This window comes from Gilbertella persicaria, assembly GCF_025201335.1.
Source record: "Gilbertella persicaria strain CBS 190.32 chromosome Unknown B0P05scaffold_3, whole genome shotgun sequence".
Taxonomy (NCBI): domain Eukaryota; kingdom Fungi; phylum Mucoromycota; class Mucoromycetes; order Mucorales; family Choanephoraceae; genus Gilbertella; species Gilbertella persicaria.
In genome coordinates, this window is record NW_026251964.1 from 75,675 (window position 1) to 94,416 (window position 18,742).

Here is an 18,742-nt window from a genome sequence, read left to right on the forward strand (position 1 = left end):
GGTTCACTTTTCTTTAAGCAAGACGTGGCAAGTTCTCGGCCCTTTTCCTATTGGCACAAGAGAACAAGACTTTGGTGCAGATATACTTGAAAACTATGGTTTGTATGTGTTACTGTTTGTATAAAATTGAACCGAGTAGGTGGTTTTCAAAAATTAGGATATACTTCTGGAGCCAAGTATCCTTCAGAACTAGTGGAAGGTGGCTTTGTGAATTGGATAACATACAGTGCAAGAGATAATATAGTAGGACCCATTGATTTTAGACATGTCAGGCAAGTAATTCATGCAAAAAAATAAACATTAAGTGCGTCCTTAGATGGAAAGACAATGGTATACCTTTTGGTTGGTCCATTGAACAATACCAAGCATGGGCTAGAGGCATTCTTATTACTCATGAATCTATGCATCTATGTATGCAAATCAATGGCGTAACTGAATTTTATGTCAACGGTAAACGGTATAGTGGTGATTGCTATGGTTACAACACAACATCCCATATCATTTATTTCGAAAAGGGTAAGCATCACATTGATGTTCGTATAGTCCATGATGTGCGCGTATTTGGGGGAGGCAAGACACCACCTGCATGTCAATTTAAAGTGTATTTGGATCCTCGCAATGAGACATTGGTGTATCCGGATGATTGTGCTGTGATTTTGCCTTCACTGGCAACACCGTCGAGACAATCAGCTTGTGAGCTGTTGATGCCAGACTATTTAGTGGATATCGGATTTGCTGGATCGTATGGGAGTGTTTCTCTTCAGAATGCAGGTGATGATCAAATCAAATTAGAGTCTATTACACTCTGTATTGTGGACGAACAAACATTGACGAAGCATGGCTTGTTTATTGAGTACAAGACAGAGTTGCTCGCTGAAGAGATTTACATTCTCCCCGGTCAAACACGGCCTGTGAGTTTCCGTTTTCGAAAAGAAGGCGGATCGCTACCTTCTACTTCTATCTTGAAGTTTTGGGTTCGCATTGGACTTGTAATGGATGATCAAGCATTTGCTATTCGTGCTACAAGCCATGTTCAGTGTGTGGATTGGATGAAGACGACATTTAAATATACGTTTCTTGATTATGATGGTGTTGTGCAATATGGTAAAATGCATAGGCAAAATATGCGATATTGAATGAAAGATAGCCATGGCCAAAAGACCACTTGCGTTGAATGCAGATCAAAACAAGCCTCTTATCGTTGCTCTTCATGGAGCAGGTGTAGAGGCCGACAGTAGGTTTTGGACTGACTCTATCCCTGCACAAAAATCATCTTGGGTAAGAAGTAGGAACAAACTCATAAGGTACTGATAGTTAGGGATAGATTCTATTTCCAACTGGAAGAACGCCTTGGTAAGGTTAAAAATCCTTGATCTATATTTATTTTCTTTTTTAGGGGATATGATTGGCATGGACCTAGTACAAAGAACGTATTCAAGGCCATTGATGGCCTCATTGAAATACAAGATTTACTTCCACCGCATTTTGAATGCATGGAATCAGCTGCTGGAGAAGACTGGGTGGATGGTAAGACAAGTCTGAATTCAATACACGTACATAAATCATTGTAGTTTCTATGCCTTATGAGGTCTTGAAAACCTTAAAATCAGAAGATAGTCGTGAATGGGTGATTGGCAATAAAGACCGCCTCATTATGATGGGTAAGAAAAGACTTTATATCACGAGACTCATATGATTGCAGGCCATAGCAATGGTGGGCAAGGAGTTTGGCATTTTGCTGTTCATTTCCCAGACAAGATAATTGGAGGTAAACAAACAAATAAACAAGCACAACTCATATTTTTTTTAGTTGTACCAGCAGCAGGCTATACAAAAATACAAGATTATGTGTCTTTTCATCACTGGATTGGTGATTCTTTTAGTGATCCCATATTAAGAGGAGTAAAATAGAAATTCAATTTGACATCAAAATTAATTTTGACTGTAGATTCTAGAGGCATCTATTGCTGAATATAATAATGATCTTCATTTAGCAAATATGGTATAGACCAACGAACATGACTTGCTACTAAAAATACAGGCTGATCTTTCAGTCTTGCCACGAGTAGGCACTGAAGATGATAACGTGCCTCCGTTACACACTCGAAAATATGTTCGCATCTTGAATGGACTTTTAAAAAGACCCACAGCGATCAAGTAAGGCGGCCAGATCAATAAAGAAAAACAGATAGACTCATACTGAATAGAGTATTGGAAGCTATAGGACAAGGTCATTGGTTTGATTCTGTCTTTTCAGACAAGAGTGTGCAAGACTTTTTAAAAACGACGACGACAAAGAACGAGTCAAATGAATTTTGTGTTACGTTGGTCAATCCAGCTGGAATTGGCAGTGTCCATGGTATTCAGGTACAACAGATGGCAGTACCTTATAGGTTAGTATAGATTGTCATTCATATCTTACATCTTTATCAGGCTGGGTAAAATATACGGTACAAGAACAACAAACGGCAATAAGACTAGAGTGACTTTAAAGACAACTAATATTGCTTCGTTTCGTTTAACTAAACATTTCAAAGGATGTCATACACTGATTGTAGATGGTGATGTATTTTCTAATCTAGAGTCTCAGCGTGGTTTTTGTTTCGCACTAGATATAAAAAATAGCAAGCGGTGGAAGGTAACCCATACTTTAATAATGCTTTTTTTTGTTAACCTAGTGACTTAGTTGGATAACGTCAAAATAGGGGAGCGTAATATTGCTCATTATGGCCCTATTCATCGTATGTATGAATCATGTCATCCTTTAGTGATTGTCATTCCAAATCATGAAGTCTATCGTCATGCAGCATTGCAAATTGCCCATGACTGGCTTTTATACGGTCGAGGTGACACCATGATTCTTTACGATGATCAACATCCTCCTGCAAGTCAGTACACCCTCTATTTAGGTCTGCCAAATGAAAACAAGGCAATGAGTCGAGTACTTGAATCTCCTTTTGATATAAGTCTTCAAGTGAATAACGGTACCACTCGTATTCAAGTAGGGGATCATACATACGATAGTCCCGGCACTGGTAAGAAACCACACTTTGACTGGCTATTTACTCTCTTGTAGGGATATTGTTTATGCGACCTATACAAGACAATCAAATGGCTGTGATTATATCAGGTGTTGATCTGATTGGTTTTGATTCAGCATGGCGTCTATTACCCAAGAGAACAGGCATGATGATACCTGAATGGAGTAAGTAAAAACTCTACGGCTATGAACTGACAGGTAAAAAGTTATCACGAGTAAAGAAATGAAATCAATAGGAATAGGGGGCGTCTTAAGCGCTGGGTAATTTCTTTTGAAAAAGACAGCACGTGTACTCACAGAAAGAAAATACGCTTTAGATACTTTGATAATGACTGGAAGCCATTTGGATACTTATAAGTAGGAGAATGTTGGTGTAACTTTTTACGCACATGGCTTAAATAAAAAAAATGTTGGACAACAATGTTCATTTGCAAATTTGTAACTTTGTGTGACTTTTCAACAAGAGTTAAATGGGAGCTTTTTTTTTATTTTTATATCATTTGTCTCTTTTCTTTTTCCTTTTTTTTTGTGTGTGTGTGTGTGTGCCTATCATTATGTCAACTCAGCTTGTAATAGTACGATATATATATATATAAAAAACTGACTCTTTTTTTATTAGTCTCAACAAATACCTAAATCAAATAAATTTGTTCTTAGTGAAGACGAAGAAGAAGACAACAGCAACAACAACAATAATAATAAGTACCTTTCAGACGGCGACAATGACGATGACGAACATATTACTGAGCCAGTATCAGCTGAAGCTTTAGAATTACTCAAGACTGAAAAAGTATTAAAATCTGGTTATTTGCTTAAGAAAGGCGAAAAACGAAGAGTAAACACTCCTCCTATTTTTTAAGATAGAAAACTTATTCCTGTACTTTTTTTAGACCTGGAAGAAGCGTTGGTTTGTTTTGAGAACAACAAAATTAGCCATGTATAAAGACAAAAAAGTAATTTTTTTTTCTCTTACTTAGAAATGCAGTATATTAACAAATCATATAGGAATATAAACTACTGCGAATTATTGATCTACATGAAATTCATAAAGTAGTCCAAGTGACAACAAAGCATAAATATAAATATGTGTTTGCTTTTGTTACTGCCAAACGAATGTATTATGTCCAAGCGAATGACCAACAAGACATGGATGATTGGTTTAGTTCAGTTGATAAGGCAAAAGAACAACAACGACTGTATGATGCAGACGACGACACAGGCTCCACAGATCGTGACCAAGAGTTTGCCAAGGATGTCATTACTTCATACAAATCAAACCACGCTGCCAATGTCATTCAAAACACAAGGCATAAGCCCAATGCTGACAAATCACCTCCTATTGATGCAACAAAGCCTATGGATATTCCAACAATGACCAAACAGCCCAGTTATCGCTCAGCAAGCTATTCAAGCGAAAACTCTTATCCTTTATCACCTAATTCAGACCACCAGCACCAGTTAAGCATGATTGAAGGCGTGGCTAGCTCAGAAGACGATGAAGAATATAGTGTAGATAAAGCTAATATTGAATCTGAAGAAAATAGAAACAGAGTCCTGATTGAGGGTTATTTATTAAAACTAGGCAGAAATAAGGTATGCATAGAATGATCATGACATCTTTATTAAACACAACATAGGGTTGGCGAAAGCGTTGGTTTGTACTGCGAACAGATACGTTGGCTTATTATGAAGATGACAAAGAATACTCACCCCACCGCATCATTCCTTTGCACCACATTATTGACTCTTTAGAAATTGATCCAATCAGCAAAAGCAAACAATACTGTTTCAAGATTATCATTCCCAAAAGAAGTTATGTTCTTTGTGCATCGAGTGAGGCAGACATGGATTCATGGCTGAATGCGCTTGTTGTTGCTATCAAAAGAGCCAAGAAAGATGCTGCTGATGTTGGCCTTTCGCCTGTCACTCCTCATCCATACAATCATCAAAGAACACTTTCACTTATTCCTGAAAACTCATATAGCCAAACGAATTCGACATCCGAAGTAGAGTCGTTTGAGAATGTGAGCCATATTTCAGGTGTAAGCGGTGCTTGTGGATGTGGTGGTGCTGGTGGTGCCTTAGGGGCTGGTACTTCAACAACTAATTCTCTTGTCCAATTACACTCAAGAGCTTCAGAACAACGATTTGGTTGTGCTAAGTAAAATGCTATACCTTTCTTGAACAGAACAGAAAAAAAAATTACAGTAATACTTATAACAATTTAATGACTAATAAACATTTTTTTATCCGTGGAATACTGGGCACTTGGGCATGAATTTTTCAGGGCCTAGTTCTTCAATACGATAGCCCTGAGTGTAGATGGGCGGGTTATACACAAAGTAATGTGGTACATATCTTCCATTTTCGTCTGGATAAAATGGTGTTCTCAGGTCATAGTGTTCTCGAGGAAGACAAAGGTACCGTATGAAATGTGCTCTTATGGTAGTAATGGTGTTAAAGACAGCCTGTGCCCATGAAGAAGGAGTGGAAATACCAAATGCTTTGCATTCACCTTCTTCTAATAAACATGGGAGCATGGTATAGACAACAGGTAACATAAACCCAGGAAATCTTCTGGCCAAATGCTTAATGGTAGGGTCAGCACATCGCCAATTAGCAGGATGATATTTAACCGATGTTTGCTCATAATCCTTTTGAATCTTGTACCATTCATCAAGCGTGTCAGGAATATCTTTGATGTTCATTCGAGTCCCAATTTCGTGCCAGACCTTAAAAATAGCCTAAAAACCTGTGTTACATTCACATAAGTTTAGCAAGTTACCTACTTACATTGATCTCACGGATATCAAGCTTGCGCCACTCCCAATTGTTTATCCAACGAATAGGTTCAGCAACAAACAAGACCAGGGTATAGAGATAGTCCTCATTGGAAATGTTGTATTTGCCATGAATTTCGTTCAGTCGCTTGATAGATGCGTCACGTCGTGCGTATTGCTTTTGGATTTCTTTTTCGGAGATATGAGGATTACGAATAAGTTCGTTTTGAATCCTTGGATAAGGGTCAATGATTTCTGACAAGATGAGTTCTGTATCTTCAGCACGACGAGGGCAATGGTCCAAGAACTCTCTTGTGGACACCAACAGTTTACTCACTGAAGGAGTAGCAAATGGTTTAAACAAGGCAAACTCTAACGAAGAGCGAGCAAATACTAGTCAAATGTGTGAGATACATGCCACAAACAGTAATAGCTTACATGGAAACTCTTTGCGAAAGATATTACTATAAATTTCCATAGCAATAGCATGGTCTTGAAGCACAACGTCAGGATTTGGATACTTTGCAATCAAATTGTTCACAAACTGATATCGACGATAACGTACGTATGCTAAATAAGACAGAAAGAAGCACCCTGCAAGCACTAAACTTGACTCTTTAGGTAGATATTCTGTTAGTGAAAACATGAAGAAACATAAAAAAGAAAAAATCAAAACACAAATTTGCCTGTTATTTTTAATTGACACTCAACGCTATTCATGCAGATACTTCCTTCCTTTTACCCCTCTAAACCTTAATCAACTTTTTTTAAGCAATAAACTGCGACTTGTTTATCAACTTTTTTTACACAAACAAACGATAATGTGTTGCAAGAAGAAAAAAGGAGGTGTAGTTACTTTCAAAGTGATATAGAGTTACACTACCTTGTATGTTGTGTCTTACTTGAATCAAGAACCTTTTTAAAAATTTAAACGCAGACGTCTAATTCCTGTTCTTTCTTTTTAAAATTACTGACTGAAAAAAAAAAAGATAAGCACTTTTCTGTTGCTATCACAGTGTTTTTCTGTAAATTCTTGTTTAGGCAAAATGTATTTGTGCAGTGTTTATGGTGTCAAATGACGTTTTTAAAGAGTCCAAATGGCTGAGTTACAACAGCATATCGGATGATAGAATTGTCTATTAGCTCACTTAAATAAATCTAACTGGTGATTTTGTAGTTGGCGTACAATTATATCTTGTTTATGAAATTCTGAGTACGGTGTCTCAAAGCATGCATAATCCTATATTAACTTATCATATTTTTTTCATCACAAATATCCAAGACTGCCTAATTGGAATCAGGAGGAAGATAAAGTTGCTTATACTGTCTACTGGTAACCAGATTATCCATCGATCTATATAGGTGCATTGTTCATAACAAGACAGAGCCTCCTTTAGTCCCGAGTATCTATAAGACCGAAATCAAGGAACTTTTCACAAATGTTAAAGCAAAGGCTATTTCTTGTTACTCGTTTTGTTCATCCTTGTACTTGTATTTTTGCGGGCCCTAGTAGCTTTGATTATATAGATTGATGGTGCAGGAATACTTGTGTGTCACTTTAGTTCCTGATATGGGTGCCCTTAAGTTGTCTTCGTCTTCGGCAGCTATAGTAATATCGCTGTACTTAAAGTGTATTCTCAAAGCGTCCTTGACAACTACTTTACAACGTAATTTGAAACTCACAATTGAACTGACATAAAGAACGAAGAAAGTTTCAAAAAATAACTGACTTGAGATCCCCTTTTCTTTAGAAAACTTGTTTCCATAAAAAAGGAACAAAGGCAACCACAAACTGCCCAGTTTCTTGTACTACTTTTTACTTTATTACATGAGATCATGTTATCCTTGTCTGGTTGAAGTTTATGCCGTGAGTTTATAAGCTGGTTTATAATGTCGACGTCAACTGTCTTGAATATACATTCCCTTGTGTCCTGATTCTCTAAATGACCAGCAAATCGGAAGGCTTGCGGAGAATTCTTGACGTCATGTTAAATGTTGACTAGAATGGCTCTTTTCTGTTTTATTTATGCTTGTATTTCTTGATCTATTGTTTATGCTCTTTCCTTTCCTATTGTTATGGTCAAGATCAAAATCAACGTGTTCTATTTTTTTTTTGATTTGTTATAGATGATCTTTATTTTAATGCTCATACAGAAGACAAAAAAGAATGAAGCGTTTAACAAGTAGCGGAACTGTCATTGCCGTCATTTTTTATTGTACCCCACATTTTCCTATTTGACGGGAAAAGAAAAGTGGCCCAGTCACATCATCTCCCAATATTTCCTTCGTCTCCAGTCTTGTAGATTCCCAGGATATAGTAATATATTGTATGAAGGAAGGTACCACGGTGCTGTTCAAGTTTTTCTGTGTGCTATATCGAGTATAGCTTCATTGTTGAGACATGTATATATAAATACAGCTTTAAGTCGATTCTTTTTTTTTTTTTTTTGCATCAATTGTATAAAGAAGATATGGTCAAATTACAAGGAAAAGCATTATTCAATGCTTCAACATTACTAGCTGCTACAGGGTTTTTACTTTTTGGCTATGATCAAGTAAGTTTTGATAACAAAAATTTATGTGTATCTCATCATCAACAGGGTGTTATGTCTGGCATTGTTCCTAATGAGCACTTTCTTGAACTCATGGGCAACCCAAATTCAGCTACTGTGGGTGCTATGGTCGCCCTTTATGAGATTGGTTGTATGTTTGGTGCTCTCTTGACCGGCAGAATTAGTGACATGATTGGACGTCGAAACACAATTCGCTTAGGCTCTACCATCCTTGTCATTGGCGCCGTGATCCAGGCAGCTACTCAAAACCTTGGTATGACCATCGCATTCCGTATCATCACTGGTGTTGGTAATGGCATGAACACAGCTACAGTGCCTGTCTATCAATCTGAAGTATCTCCACCCAAGACCCGAGGTGCTCATGTCTGTTTTGAATGTGCTTTGATTGTTGCTGGTGTCGGTATTGCTTATTGGTTAGAGTATGGTCTTCATTTCGTGGGAGGCGAATTTGCATGGCGGTTTCCTTTAGCTTTCCAGAACTTGTTTGCTTTAATTTTGATTGCTGGCACTTTCTTTTTGCCCGAGACGCCTCGTTGGCTTGTAGCTCATGGTAGAGATGAAGAAGCAAAAGAAGTCCTTGCTCGACTTTGGTCAGAAGGTGATGTCAGTCATCCTCGATGTGTTTCTGAATATCAAGAAATCAAGGATGGTATAGAAGCTGAACGTCGTGAAGGTGTTTCTTCTTATCGTGCTTTGTTCTCCAAGGGCAAGTTTAATAACCGTAAAAGAGTTTTGATTGCTATGCTTAGTCAAATCATTCAACAGTTGGGTGGTATTAATGTAAGTCAATCGCACTAGAATAATTTTTTATTTACTTGGATGCGTAGGTTACTACCTATTACCTTACTGATGTCATGATTCAAGCTGGTATGAGTTATTCCATGGCTATGTTAATGGCAGGTGTGGATGCTATCGTCTATTTTATCGGTGCCTGTTTCCCTATTTTTCTCGTTGAACGTGTGGGTCGAAGAAAGATCATGCTATGGGGTCTCATTGCTCAAACAGTAACACTCGTATGGATCGGTGGTGCTCAAAAAGCCAATACAGATAACCCAAGTTCCTCTGCTGCCAATGCTGCTGTCGCAGGCACTATTTTGTACAACTTTGTATTTGGCTGTAGCTGGCTAGGTATGTCCTGGCTATACCCTGCCGAAATCTTCTCTACAGGTCTTCGTGCTAAAGGCAATTCACTCTCCACGGCTGCCAACTGGATTGGTAACTTTATTGTGGCCATGATTGCACCTGTCTTGTTTGAATACATTACTTTCTGGACTTATATCCTGTTTGCCTTTATGAACCTGTTATTCTTCCCTATGGTTTACTTTTGGTTCCCAGAGACAAAAGGACTTTCTTTGGAACAAGTCGATGTTTTGTTTGCTGTAGATGATGTCAAGAATGATATTCGATCTATAACTTCAGATCGTTATTACCACTATGATGGAGAAAAGAAGACAGATGTGGAGCATATGGCTCATGTTGAAAAAGGGCTAACTTCATCTTCTGAAGAAGCTGTTGAGCATTCATCTTGATATACTTCTTTATTGTATCATATTTGTTAAATAATTATTAATAAAATACACTTGTAATTATTTTAATATAAAAAAGTGGGATATACATTTAGACTGGTATTAGAATTCACAAGCAGGAATATAGTCCAATTCAAACAAGGAAGTCTAAAATTCAATATGAGTGATAAGCAGTTTTTCATCTAAATACCTGTCGTGTTGGATAACATGAACTCATGATAGCGATTTGACGGGTAATTAGCTGCAACACATCAGCAAGATCAGTGTGCATCTCCGTATGCATATGGGGTGACAAACTCACTAGCAAATCTATAGCTAAACTGTGTGCTTTACGATACTGTGTACTTTTCTAACAGGCCGTCAGTAAACTTTCCCAATAAAAGCCTGTTACCTCTCTCCTTTCTTTTTCTAACACTACTTTTTCTTTTAAAGCCCGTTTGAGCTGATGTTCCAACTTGGAGTAGCCTCGCTCAAGTGTATTGGTCTTTTCTAAAGCGACAACTAATTCGGCTTGGTTTTGTTTGCGTCGTACGATCTCTTTTCCCAATCGATCTTTCACCACTTCTATCTCACCTTGAAGTCGTCTGATTTGCTGCATAAGCTGAGCCTTATTTTCTTCTAATTTTGATTCCCAATGCGCCTGGATCTCCTTGGCATCTTTGGACATAGAAGCTTGTAAATCTTGACTTTTATTCTTCCATTCCTTATTCAACAAACGTAAGGCCTCTTGCTTCTCTGACTCTAACTGGCGTCTTAACTCGTCTATTACAGCATGCTGACTGATTTGCCATACTTCTTTCTCAGTCTCATGTTGTGCTGTCAGTTCACGCAGCATGTCAGCATGTTCTGATTGTAAGTTTTGAAGCTGAGCTCGGTTAGTTAATTCAGAATGTTGCGCTTCTGACATGAATTTCTCTGTGAGTTCTTTAACATGAGCATCATGTGTAGCTGTGATTTGATCAAGACGCTTTTTGAGTATCTGAGACTGTTTTTGTGCTTCTGCACAACTGGTTTCGAGTTGTTCGATCTGGACTTTGTAAGCCTGTAGCTGAGATGGTTCTAACGATTGTTGATGCGTGCCTGAATGGTTGCTGTTGAAATTAGATTCCCGCATTGAATCAGCGTCGGTGTCTTGCTTGGTTTTGGCAACTTTTAAGGACTCAATCGTTTCAGGCACATATTCTGGTAACTTTTCTAAAAGTTCAGCGTACGCTTCGTCTTTTGCATTCAATCGTTCCTGAAGACTTGTCAATCGACGAAGGTATTTTTTATCTTGGGCTTCCAAGATTTGTTCATGCTGAGCTTTCAGACTGGTAATTTCTTCGTGCCGAGCAAGTTTTTCATTGTCTAAGCTATGTTGCAACTCTAGCATCTAATGCCGTTAGCCGTCTTGATTAGCGAATGCATTTACTTACTTGAGACATGAGCTGTTCCTCTACATCTTTGAGTTTCTTTTCCATGAATGCTTCTTTTAGTTTGACTTCTTTCAGTAACTAAGTGGTGTGTTATTCGCACTAGTGCTGAAAAGTGTGCACTTACACTCGCTGTATTCTTTTCATACGTTCGACGTTCCTTTTCAAGTTCTTTTTCGAGGCGTTCTGCTTTTTCTTTGCTCTCTTTACGTTCAGAGAGTATCTATCCAGGATATCATGAGTATGATTATGTATAGGCTTGTATCATTTACAGTAGCTCTTTCTACTTCCCAGTCATGAATAGGTGAAGTAGGACCTAGTGTCTCTTGCCGTTTAGGTAGTTTCGTTGTAGCAGATAGTTCCATACGGTTTTCAAAAGAAGAAAAAGAAAAAATCTTTGTTCTCTTCGGCTTTTAACCGAGTACTAAAATTAGAAAAAAAAAGTGTATCCCAAAACTTAATTGCCATCATCAGCTAGTAAGGCAATAACAATAATAATGTTGGCCTCTTTTTCTTTTTCTTTTTCAAAAAAAAAAATGTAGTACTTGAGAATTCATGTAGAATGAACAACCTATTTTTCAAGACTCTTTTTCGCTACAAGATCAATACATTGACGTTTTTTTTTTAGCATAAATCCTATACTAAACCAAATTGAATACGATACAGTTATCTAGTGTTATCCTGAGAGAAAAGAATGACTTTCTGATACATCATAACAATCTCTTTTCTCTATATGTTTTTGAAAAAGAATGCTATTCAACCCTATAGCTCATCCTTCATAAGCACGTGACTATGCTCTATCCTCCAAAAAAGGCAAGATTGAAAACGAATTCGGATATTGAATCAAGGTTTCTGTGACGGTAAACAGGACTGCTAACAAGACTGCTATTTATTTCTTAAAAAAGATATAAAAAGGCCACTTGAACCTTCAATTTTTTATTTCCTTTGTACTTCTGTCCTGTGCTCAGATCGGATAAATCTTTCGCCTTTTACTAAAGATTTCCGTGGATGCGGGACATTAAGGAAGTTTACCCTAATTTTTTGGTAACTCTTTAAGCACAGCAATGTGTTTATTTTTTTTTTTTTTTTTTACAAATACAAAGAAAATGAAAAAAAATAATATTATTATTCTAAGTAACAGGCATAATAGTCTCTTGTTTAGTAGATACAGAGCCTGCTCTCATACGATTTATTGCTTTGACTGCACTGACTGCACTTCTGAATTTACGACGCGCATTGAAATTATCGCGTACAGTGTCTAATAAATCAATATCTGTTGCTTGTTGACCTGTCATCCAAACATGATTTAAGGCTTCTGTTGCTGTATGTCTTTCTTTGGGGTCCAATAAAAGACATTTTCGTATGAATGAGCGTGCTATTTGAGTTAAATACAGATCCTTCCCTTATTTTTTTTCTTTTTTCTTTTACCATCAGGTGAAATATTTCGCCAATATCTTTCATGAAATTCATAACGACAATGAACAATATCGTCTACAAGTTGAACATGATCTTCAGATTGAAATGGCTGATAACCACATAAAATAGTAAATGTAACCACACTAAACGATAAGGTGAATTCACATACTCTTTTTTTTTTTTTTCCGTTTTACCCAACTCCCCAAATATCCACAGGATAACTGTACTCTTTGTTCAAGAGAACTTCAGGTGCTATACAGATTGAATACAACATACAATTCTCTTTCTTTCTGTTTACTTTACCTACATAGCCTGGTGAACCACATACTGTCTTGAGTCCTAAATTATCTTTGCCCATAATTTTGGCAATCCTAACCGTATTATTTTCGAATTCTATTTTTGTTTGTTATTTTTACCCAAAATCACAAATAACTAAATCTGAAGTAGAATCGGGTGTCTTGAATAACAAATTCTCTGGTTTCATATCTTCTCTTATTAGTGAATGATATTATCATGAAAAAGAAAACTAATACCTCGGTGCACAATGTTGTGTTGATGAAGATAAGCCAATCCTTTCAATACAGAACGAATCACTGTAATAGCATCTTTTTCTGTAAATCTGCCTCGATCAAATAGCCGCTCAAATAATTCACCACCCGTCGCTCTAGGACATAAGTCAACACTATACAATTAAGAAATTCTTACAGTTCAAACACTAAATAAAACTTTTCACTAATCAGAGTCAATACAAGCATATTCTATAACACACTTACCGAGACTCAAACCAGTCATAGAGATGAATCACATTAGGATGATCTAGTCCTTCTAAAAGGTTCATTTCAGAATAGACCATATCAAATTGACCTTTGACTCTGGCTTTAGGTATAATCTTGATAGCCACTGGTGTTTGATCTTTGATTCGAACTGCTTTTTTGACATAACCATACGATCCACTTCCTAATTCAGTGCCAAAATGATAGTTTTTCTTGCGTTCATAAGAAGCTGGTTTCTGTATACCGCCATGAACAAATGTATCGATGGTTTCAATAAATCCCATTTTCATAAGAAACAAGGGGAAAGAAAACGGTTTTTTTTTAAAAAAAAATAGCTTGAATTGTGTCCGAAATTCATGCCATTTGGATCCATGAAATCTGTCCAATCAACAGAAGCCAATTGGACTGCCATTTTAGAAAACATTTTTTCCTTTCTTTTTTTTTGTTTTGTCAATCTATATATGAAGATCAAGTCAGTTAGAGCAGCACTCATCAGTAACTATGAAGTTTTGAAACTATTAGAAGAAAGTCAAGAAGCACAAAAACAATCACAAATAGCAGATCCTTTGTTACAATACCCAGAACAGTTACGTACAGTTCAATTTGAGGTAAACCAACACACATTGAGAATCATTATTGACAGTTGATCAAGTTGACTGAATACTTGAAACAAACACCTGTTGGAACACAAACATCAGAACAAGTACAACAATTCTTACAGGCCATGTCTACATTTGACTTAACCAAAGCAGAGAAATTACAAATTCTTAATTTGAGACCCAAAAGTACAGTGGAAATCTATTTGGTAAATAGAGCATCTTGTTGTATTCTTACTGATGGTTTATTAGATGATTGAAGAATGTGAAGAACGATTCACAGAAGAAGATTTAGAGCAAATGTTGTTACAGATCATCACTACTTTACCTCGAGAAGATGACTATGCTGAAGAAGAAGAAGAAGAAGAAGAAGAAATGGAAGAATAAACGTTTATTGAGGACAAAAGACAACATGATATACATGCGTTTTACATCCATAGACACTTGTTGCATCATCAAATGCATAACTATAAACATCAGGGCAGGCTTGTTTGACTTGTTGTGCATAATAATTTAAAGTACACGTATTGGATGTCCCAGATGTGCCTGTACAACAATAGTCGTCTGTTCCATAGACTGAACAAGGACTAGCACAGGCAACCAATTGATGCTGGTCAAATACTTGCAAATCCTTGGGGCATGAGGGTAATTGAAGACAGCCAGAGGGTTGACAGTGTCTAAGCTCAACATGCTCTGTTGATTGAGGTTCAATACGCAAAGGCAGATTAAATCCATCCACAAGCGATACATCATAATAATCTAATTCACCCAATCTAAATTCAGCCAAAGTGGCAGGGTAATCCCCACTCGATGCTTTGGCCCATATTCTACCTGCCCAATGATGGGCTACTGTCAGTGTATGTGTATCTTGTACTTGAATGATGTGATGATGAGGTGCATTGTTTGTCTGATAGCCTATCTGAAGTGTATAGCCACATTGATTCACTAGTTTAATCTGTGTATTCAAAGGTGCAGCAGAAACAAGAGACAGGATCAATACAAAATAATACATGCAGAAAAAAGAAGAAGAAATATGAAGAGTATGCTGCTCTTTAATGATAATGGTTTTAATATGTACTCCTGAATTCTTTATTATTCCTTTTTTGTGTCTTCTGCTTCTTGCAAAAGGTATTCTTTTGCTTTTAATAAGACTGCTTTTTCTGATAAAACATAGTCTTCATCAATGGCTTCACCTACAACAAAGTCAACTGGTTCATCTGTCTCTTGTCGTTTGGCATGCATCTCTTTATAGACTTCTTTTTTATAGTTGTATACACTGCGAATCAGCAATGGGTGTTGTTGATACATGAGTCGAACAGACTGTAATAAGGCACCATTGGCATAATCAAATCGTTCTTTTGAGGGATCTAATGAATCATCTAATTCAGCAATCGATCGATCAATCACTTCAATCGCAGAAGGCAATGGAGGACGATCCCTAAAAAAAAGATGTTAGTCTCATTAAGCCTCATGCTTTTTACTCTACCGCATAAACTGAGATAAGGGCACACTGGGTTTACCGTACAGTTTAGAGACTTCAAAACTACCATGTGAATATCTGTATTTAGGGGGTTGTGCTTCTAATCGAGGCTTCTTGTTCATCCAACTCTTTTCTAGATCCTTCATACTCATGGGTGGTTTTTCAAATTTGGGACATCCTGATGCTTTCCAAATAATCTAGTGCATGTCAGACGAGGATTGCATCTGATTGACTTACCCAATGACGTTCATAGTCCAACATACTCAAGATGATGTCTGTATAGAGATTACCATGAGGCTTTGTGGCTCTTAAGAGTGTCAAGAGTGTTTCTTGTACTTGATGAATCCATTCTGCTTGTTCTTTAGACAAGGTATAAGTAGGAGGTGCAAGACTTGTTTTAGCATTAGGACGTGCTTCTATTAATTTGGTTGTCTTTTCTTTCTCTTCTTCTGTAAATCCAAGTAGATATTGAAACAAGATCAAGAACTGCACAATCAAATTTCTTCTAAACCGAGCGTCTTCCATCTATAAAGAGTGTTATGTAAGCATTCCATAGTCAGGGATATTACCTCTAGGCCAAGTAATCGTCTGCTACTCAAAAGTCGAGGAAATTGATAATCCTTGTTGATTTCAGCCAACATAGACTCAGTCAGACTGGGATCTTCTTGCATACTCTCTACTTCTTGTTTACGCTTCATGATATCTTTACGTGCACCAGCTAATTCTGCTTCTTTTTCACCAATCACTTGTAATTTATCTACAATCAGTTTCGTGCCTTCTTGAAGTTGACTGAAATGATCTGCTGCAAAAATACTAGGTGGATTTGAAAAGAAGACTCGAGTAGACCAAAACACTTTATAGAACGTCTTTTGGTCATCTGTCAATTGAGGATCTGCATCCACCACTTCATCAGAGTCATATTGAACCATGTCTGTATTGAAATCACCACGTAAATTAACGCCTGATCGTTCATCCAGAGGAAAAGAATTGGCAAGGAACATCAAGATACGACCACAGAACACTGTGTTTGTCTCTTTAGACAGTCGACGCAAGAGTTCATTACACAATCTCAGCAAAACAAGGCCTTTACCCTTGTTTGGTTCCAATCCCTAATACATTCAGCAACAAAGACATGGGTCTTATACTTACGAGTGTAATGCGATTTTTGCGCTTTTCAATGTATTTAAAGATCATTTCACATCCACCAATACTATGAATATCGAGTATTTCTTCAATCGCATTCAAATGAAATGTTGTGTCTAGCAAATCAGCCTCTATTCCATAATGGAGTTACTTTAAATGGCTACACATTATTCTTGCTTACCACCACAATAGAGAATGAAATCAAGACAATCACATACTTGATAATATCTCTCTTGTGATTCCTCCATGTTTTTCTATAGATCATGAGTTTCTTCTTGTTTTTGTACATCATACACTTACAACAATATTCAATAAGACGCGACGAAAGATGGCTTCTATGCCTGGTCTTCGCCAATCACTACGTTCCTTTTCTCGATGGACAATCACTACACCCAACGTGTTCTCTTTGCCTGCTAAAGGTGCCAAGTGTTGTTGTGTAAGGTCTTGAATCAAACTCAATGGTGCTTCTGTGGTATTATGGGCCATTCTATACTGGGCTACTTGTTCAAGGCATTGATTGATGCCATGACTTAACTTGGCTTTGTATTCAAGAAACATGGACATCTTGAACGAAAGAGAAATGAAAAAAAAAAAAAAAAAAAAACTAAATAGTCGGAGATTGAAAAAGTCGAGTGAATTTATTTTGATTATGCTTCTTCAAATAACTTGGAAAGAGATTCACCAAAATGAGTACGACGAATAGCCTCTGAAAACAAAGAAGTAACATCAAATACTTTGATTTTAGGATGCTGTCCTTGAGGCACTGAATTAGATACAATCAATTCATCGATAGCACTGGCATCAATATGATTCACAGCATCAGCCGAAAGAATAGCATGACTCACTAAAGCATAAATCTTATGTGCACCCTTTTCTTTTAATAGTCGTGCTGCTTTTGTGATGGTGTAAGAAGTGTCGGTAATATCGTCAATTAAGATACATTCACGTCCACGTACATCACCTACAAGGATAGATTCCTTTTTTTGGGATTGGATCTTGGGTCTTTCTTTATGGACAAGTGCGAAATCCATACATAATTTCTCTGCAATGGACGTGGCTCTGGTAATGATTATCATTATCATTGTCATCAATACAACTCTCTGTATGTCCCCCTTTTTTTTTTTTACCTTTTAGCACCACCTGCATCAGGAGAGACAATGATGGCTTCAGAATAATTAGGAATATTAAGACGAATATAGTTGATGGCTGTATAGATACTGGTCAAATTATCCACAGGACAATCAAAAAAGCCTGGATATTGAGCATCATGAAGATCCATGGTGATCACATGATCAGCACCTAGTAAGCAACTTAGTGAGATATGCACTCTTTTTTTTTTTTCTGATTCTTTACCTGCACAAGTCAATAGATCAGCAATCAAGACACCAGGACGTGCTCTCCATTCACGATAAGGTGCATTTTCCTTTTTTCTGTCTTGAACAGATGCTTGTCCTAATTGGCGAATAAGTTGCTTAGACACATCATCCACTTTGACAGGATGTGTTTGAACAGGAGGTGTTTGAGGAGGTAAAAATGTCAAGGGTGCACCTGAGGGTTTGAATGGCACATCAGGTTGACGTGAATAAGGAAAATAAGGGATCACGGCTGTAATACGCTTAGCAGAGGCAATCTTGCAGCCATTGATCATGATCAGTAGTTCAATGAAATTATCATTGACAGAACCACAAGCACTTTGGATAATATAGACATCTTTACCTCGTACAGATTCTTTCATTTCCACACTGGTTTCGTTATTCGAGAATTTGCCAAGACGGGTTTTACCAGGTGAAATACCCAATCGATGACATACTTTTTCGGTGAATTCTGGGTGAGAAGAACCGCCAAGGACAACAAGGTTACGCATAATAATGATAATAATCAAAAAAAAAAAAAAAGAAAAAATCAAAGAGAGATCTGAAGGCTTATTTAAGATGGAACAGTCACAAGATACAAGAGCATAAATCCTTATCTCTATTAGGCATAGTCGAGTACAACAACAACAA

General features: G+C 37.2%; 10 protein-coding genes across 10 annotated transcripts; 4 read left to right on the plus strand and 6 right to left on the minus strand.

Moving 5' to 3' along the window:
* The first annotated feature begins 6 nt into the window (after positions 1-6).
* On the plus strand, positions 7-3,379 carry B0P05DRAFT_523609 (Alpha/Beta hydrolase protein). The gene is made up of 15 exons (XM_051576089.1): positions 7-98; positions 140-1,104; positions 1,148-1,278; positions 1,325-1,353; positions 1,397-1,527; positions 1,572-1,661; positions 1,703-1,768; positions 1,811-1,902; positions 1,949-2,002; positions 2,042-2,157; positions 2,208-2,393; positions 2,434-2,638; positions 2,687-3,035; positions 3,077-3,205; positions 3,247-3,379. The coding sequence occupies exons 2-15, from the start codon at positions 402-404 to the stop codon at positions 3,303-3,305; spliced, it is 2,340 nt and encodes a 779-aa protein (XP_051438934.1). The 5' UTR covers positions 7-98; positions 140-401; the 3' UTR covers positions 3,306-3,379.
* A 215-nt stretch (positions 3,380-3,594) lies between these two features.
* Positions 3,595-5,205, plus strand: B0P05DRAFT_568082 (uncharacterized protein; the record flags this gene model as incomplete). The annotated part of the gene is made up of 5 exons (XM_051581175.1): positions 3,595-3,615; positions 3,660-3,875; positions 3,931-3,993; positions 4,046-4,633; positions 4,678-5,205. The coding sequence occupies 5 exons, from the start codon at positions 3,595-3,597 to the stop codon at positions 5,203-5,205; spliced, it is 1,416 nt and encodes a 471-aa protein (XP_051438935.1).
* A 66-nt stretch (positions 5,206-5,271) lies between these two features.
* Positions 5,272-6,673, minus strand: B0P05DRAFT_523645 (uncharacterized protein). The gene is made up of 3 exons (XM_051576090.1): positions 6,259-6,673; positions 5,834-6,213; positions 5,272-5,784 (listed from the first exon to the last, which is right to left on the minus strand). Exons 1-3 carry the CDS (start codon positions 6,464-6,466, stop codon positions 5,287-5,289), a joined length of 1,086 nt encoding a protein of 361 aa, XP_051438936.1. The 5' UTR covers positions 6,467-6,673; the 3' UTR covers positions 5,272-5,286.
* Positions 6,674-8,291: 1,618 nt separating this feature from the next.
* On the plus strand, positions 8,292-9,922 carry B0P05DRAFT_633773 (general substrate transporter; the record flags this gene model as incomplete). The annotated part of the gene is made up of 3 exons (XM_051583525.1): positions 8,292-8,375; positions 8,421-9,173; positions 9,221-9,922. 3 exons carry the CDS (start codon positions 8,292-8,294, stop codon positions 9,920-9,922), a joined length of 1,539 nt encoding a protein of 512 aa, XP_051438937.1.
* Positions 9,923-10,643: 721 nt separating this feature from the next.
* B0P05DRAFT_454758 (uncharacterized protein) lies at positions 10,644-11,675 on the minus strand (the record flags this gene model as incomplete). The annotated part of the gene is made up of 4 exons (XM_051573929.1): positions 10,644-11,291; positions 11,335-11,412; positions 11,459-11,554; positions 11,604-11,675. Coding segments are annotated over 4 exons (894 nt in total), but the record flags the coding sequence as incomplete, so codon positions are not given.
* Positions 11,676-12,291: 616 nt separating this feature from the next.
* Positions 12,292-13,832, minus strand: B0P05DRAFT_523658 (kinase-like domain-containing protein). The gene is made up of 9 exons (XM_051576091.1): positions 13,521-13,832; positions 13,453-13,479; positions 13,281-13,411; positions 13,164-13,233; positions 13,051-13,118; positions 12,942-12,999; positions 12,760-12,890; positions 12,474-12,706; positions 12,292-12,376 (listed from the first exon to the last, which is right to left on the minus strand). The coding sequence occupies exons 1-9, from the start codon at positions 13,808-13,810 to the stop codon at positions 12,365-12,367; spliced, it is 1,020 nt and encodes a 339-aa protein (XP_051438939.1). The 5' UTR covers positions 13,811-13,832; the 3' UTR covers positions 12,292-12,364.
* A 149-nt stretch (positions 13,833-13,981) lies between these two features.
* Positions 13,982-14,503, plus strand: B0P05DRAFT_583114 (HRDC-like protein; the record flags this gene model as incomplete). The annotated part of the gene is made up of 3 exons (XM_051582224.1): positions 13,982-14,128; positions 14,173-14,325; positions 14,369-14,503. 3 exons carry the CDS (start codon positions 13,982-13,984, stop codon positions 14,501-14,503), a joined length of 435 nt encoding a protein of 144 aa, XP_051438940.1.
* On the minus strand, positions 14,468-15,150 carry B0P05DRAFT_523669 (thaumatin). The gene has a single exon (XM_051576092.1). The coding sequence runs from the start codon at positions 15,126-15,128 to the stop codon at positions 14,508-14,510; it is 621 nt and encodes a 206-aa protein (XP_051438941.1). The 5' UTR covers positions 15,129-15,150; the 3' UTR covers positions 14,468-14,507.
* Positions 15,151-17,320, minus strand: B0P05DRAFT_523670 (THO complex subunit 1 transcription elongation factor-domain-containing protein). Its single transcript, XM_051576093.1, has 7 exons — positions 17,040-17,320; positions 16,921-16,993; positions 16,746-16,870; positions 16,166-16,705; positions 15,834-16,121; positions 15,603-15,793; positions 15,151-15,554 (listed from the first exon to the last, which is right to left on the minus strand). The coding sequence occupies exons 1-7, from the start codon at positions 17,301-17,303 to the stop codon at positions 15,209-15,211; spliced, it is 1,827 nt and encodes a 608-aa protein (XP_051438942.1). The 5' UTR covers positions 17,304-17,320; the 3' UTR covers positions 15,151-15,208.
* Positions 17,321-17,386: 66 nt separating this feature from the next.
* Positions 17,387-18,603, minus strand: B0P05DRAFT_583117 (phosphoribosyltransferase-like protein; the record flags this gene model as incomplete). The annotated part of the gene is made up of 3 exons (XM_051582225.1): positions 17,387-17,798; positions 17,867-18,038; positions 18,093-18,603. 3 exons carry the CDS (start codon positions 18,601-18,603, stop codon positions 17,387-17,389), a joined length of 1,095 nt encoding a protein of 364 aa, XP_051438943.1.
* Positions 18,604-18,742: the final 139 nt, after the last annotated feature.

Bases quoted from the DNA above. Each gene is read 5' to 3' on its own strand.
- B0P05DRAFT_523609 (XM_051576089.1), top strand. From the start codon at position 402: ATGCATCTATGTATGCAAATCAATGGCGTAACTGAATTTTATGTCAAC. The intron at 1,279-1,324 runs GTAAGAAGTAGG...AGTTAGGGATAG, and splicing joins CTGCACAAAAATCATCTTGG to ATTCTATTTCCAACTGGAAG. The intron at 1,662-1,702 runs GTAAGAAAAGAC...ATATGATTGCAG, and splicing joins AGACCGCCTCATTATGATGG to GCCATAGCAATGGTGGGCAA.
- B0P05DRAFT_523645 (XM_051576090.1), bottom strand. From the start codon at position 6,466: ATGTTTTCACTAACAGAATATCTACCTAAAGAGTCAAGTTTAGTGCTT. The intron at 6,214-6,258 runs GTAAGCTATTAC...ACATTTGACTAG, and splicing joins CTTTCGCAAAGAGTTTCCAT to TATTTGCTCGCTCTTCGTTA. The intron at 5,785-5,833 runs GTAAGTAGGTAA...ACAGGTTTTTAG, and splicing joins TTGATATCCGTGAGATCAAT to GCTATTTTTAAGGTCTGGCA.
- B0P05DRAFT_523658 (XM_051576091.1), bottom strand. From the start codon at position 13,810: ATGAAAATGGGATTTATTGAAACCATCGATACATTTGTTCATGGCGGT. The intron at 12,891-12,941 runs GTAAAACGGAAA...CTTATCGTTTAG, and splicing joins GTGGATATTTGGGGAGTTGG to TGTGGTTACATTTACTATTT. The intron at 12,707-12,759 runs GTAAAAGAAAAA...TAACTCAAATAG, and splicing joins GCGAAATATTTCACCTGATG to CACGCTCATTCATACGAAAA.
- B0P05DRAFT_523669 (XM_051576092.1), bottom strand. From the start codon at position 15,128: ATGTATTATTTTGTATTGATCCTGTCTCTTGTTTCTGCTGCACCTTTG.
- B0P05DRAFT_523670 (XM_051576093.1), bottom strand. From the start codon at position 17,303: ATGTCCATGTTTCTTGAATACAAAGCCAAGTTAAGTCATGGCATCAAT. The intron at 16,122-16,165 runs GTAATATCCCTG...CACTCTTTATAG, and splicing joins GACGATTACTTGGCCTAGAG to ATGGAAGACGCTCGGTTTAG. The intron at 15,555-15,602 runs GTAGAGTAAAAA...TCTTTTTTTTAG, and splicing joins CCCTTATCTCAGTTTATGCG to GGATCGTCCTCCATTGCCTT.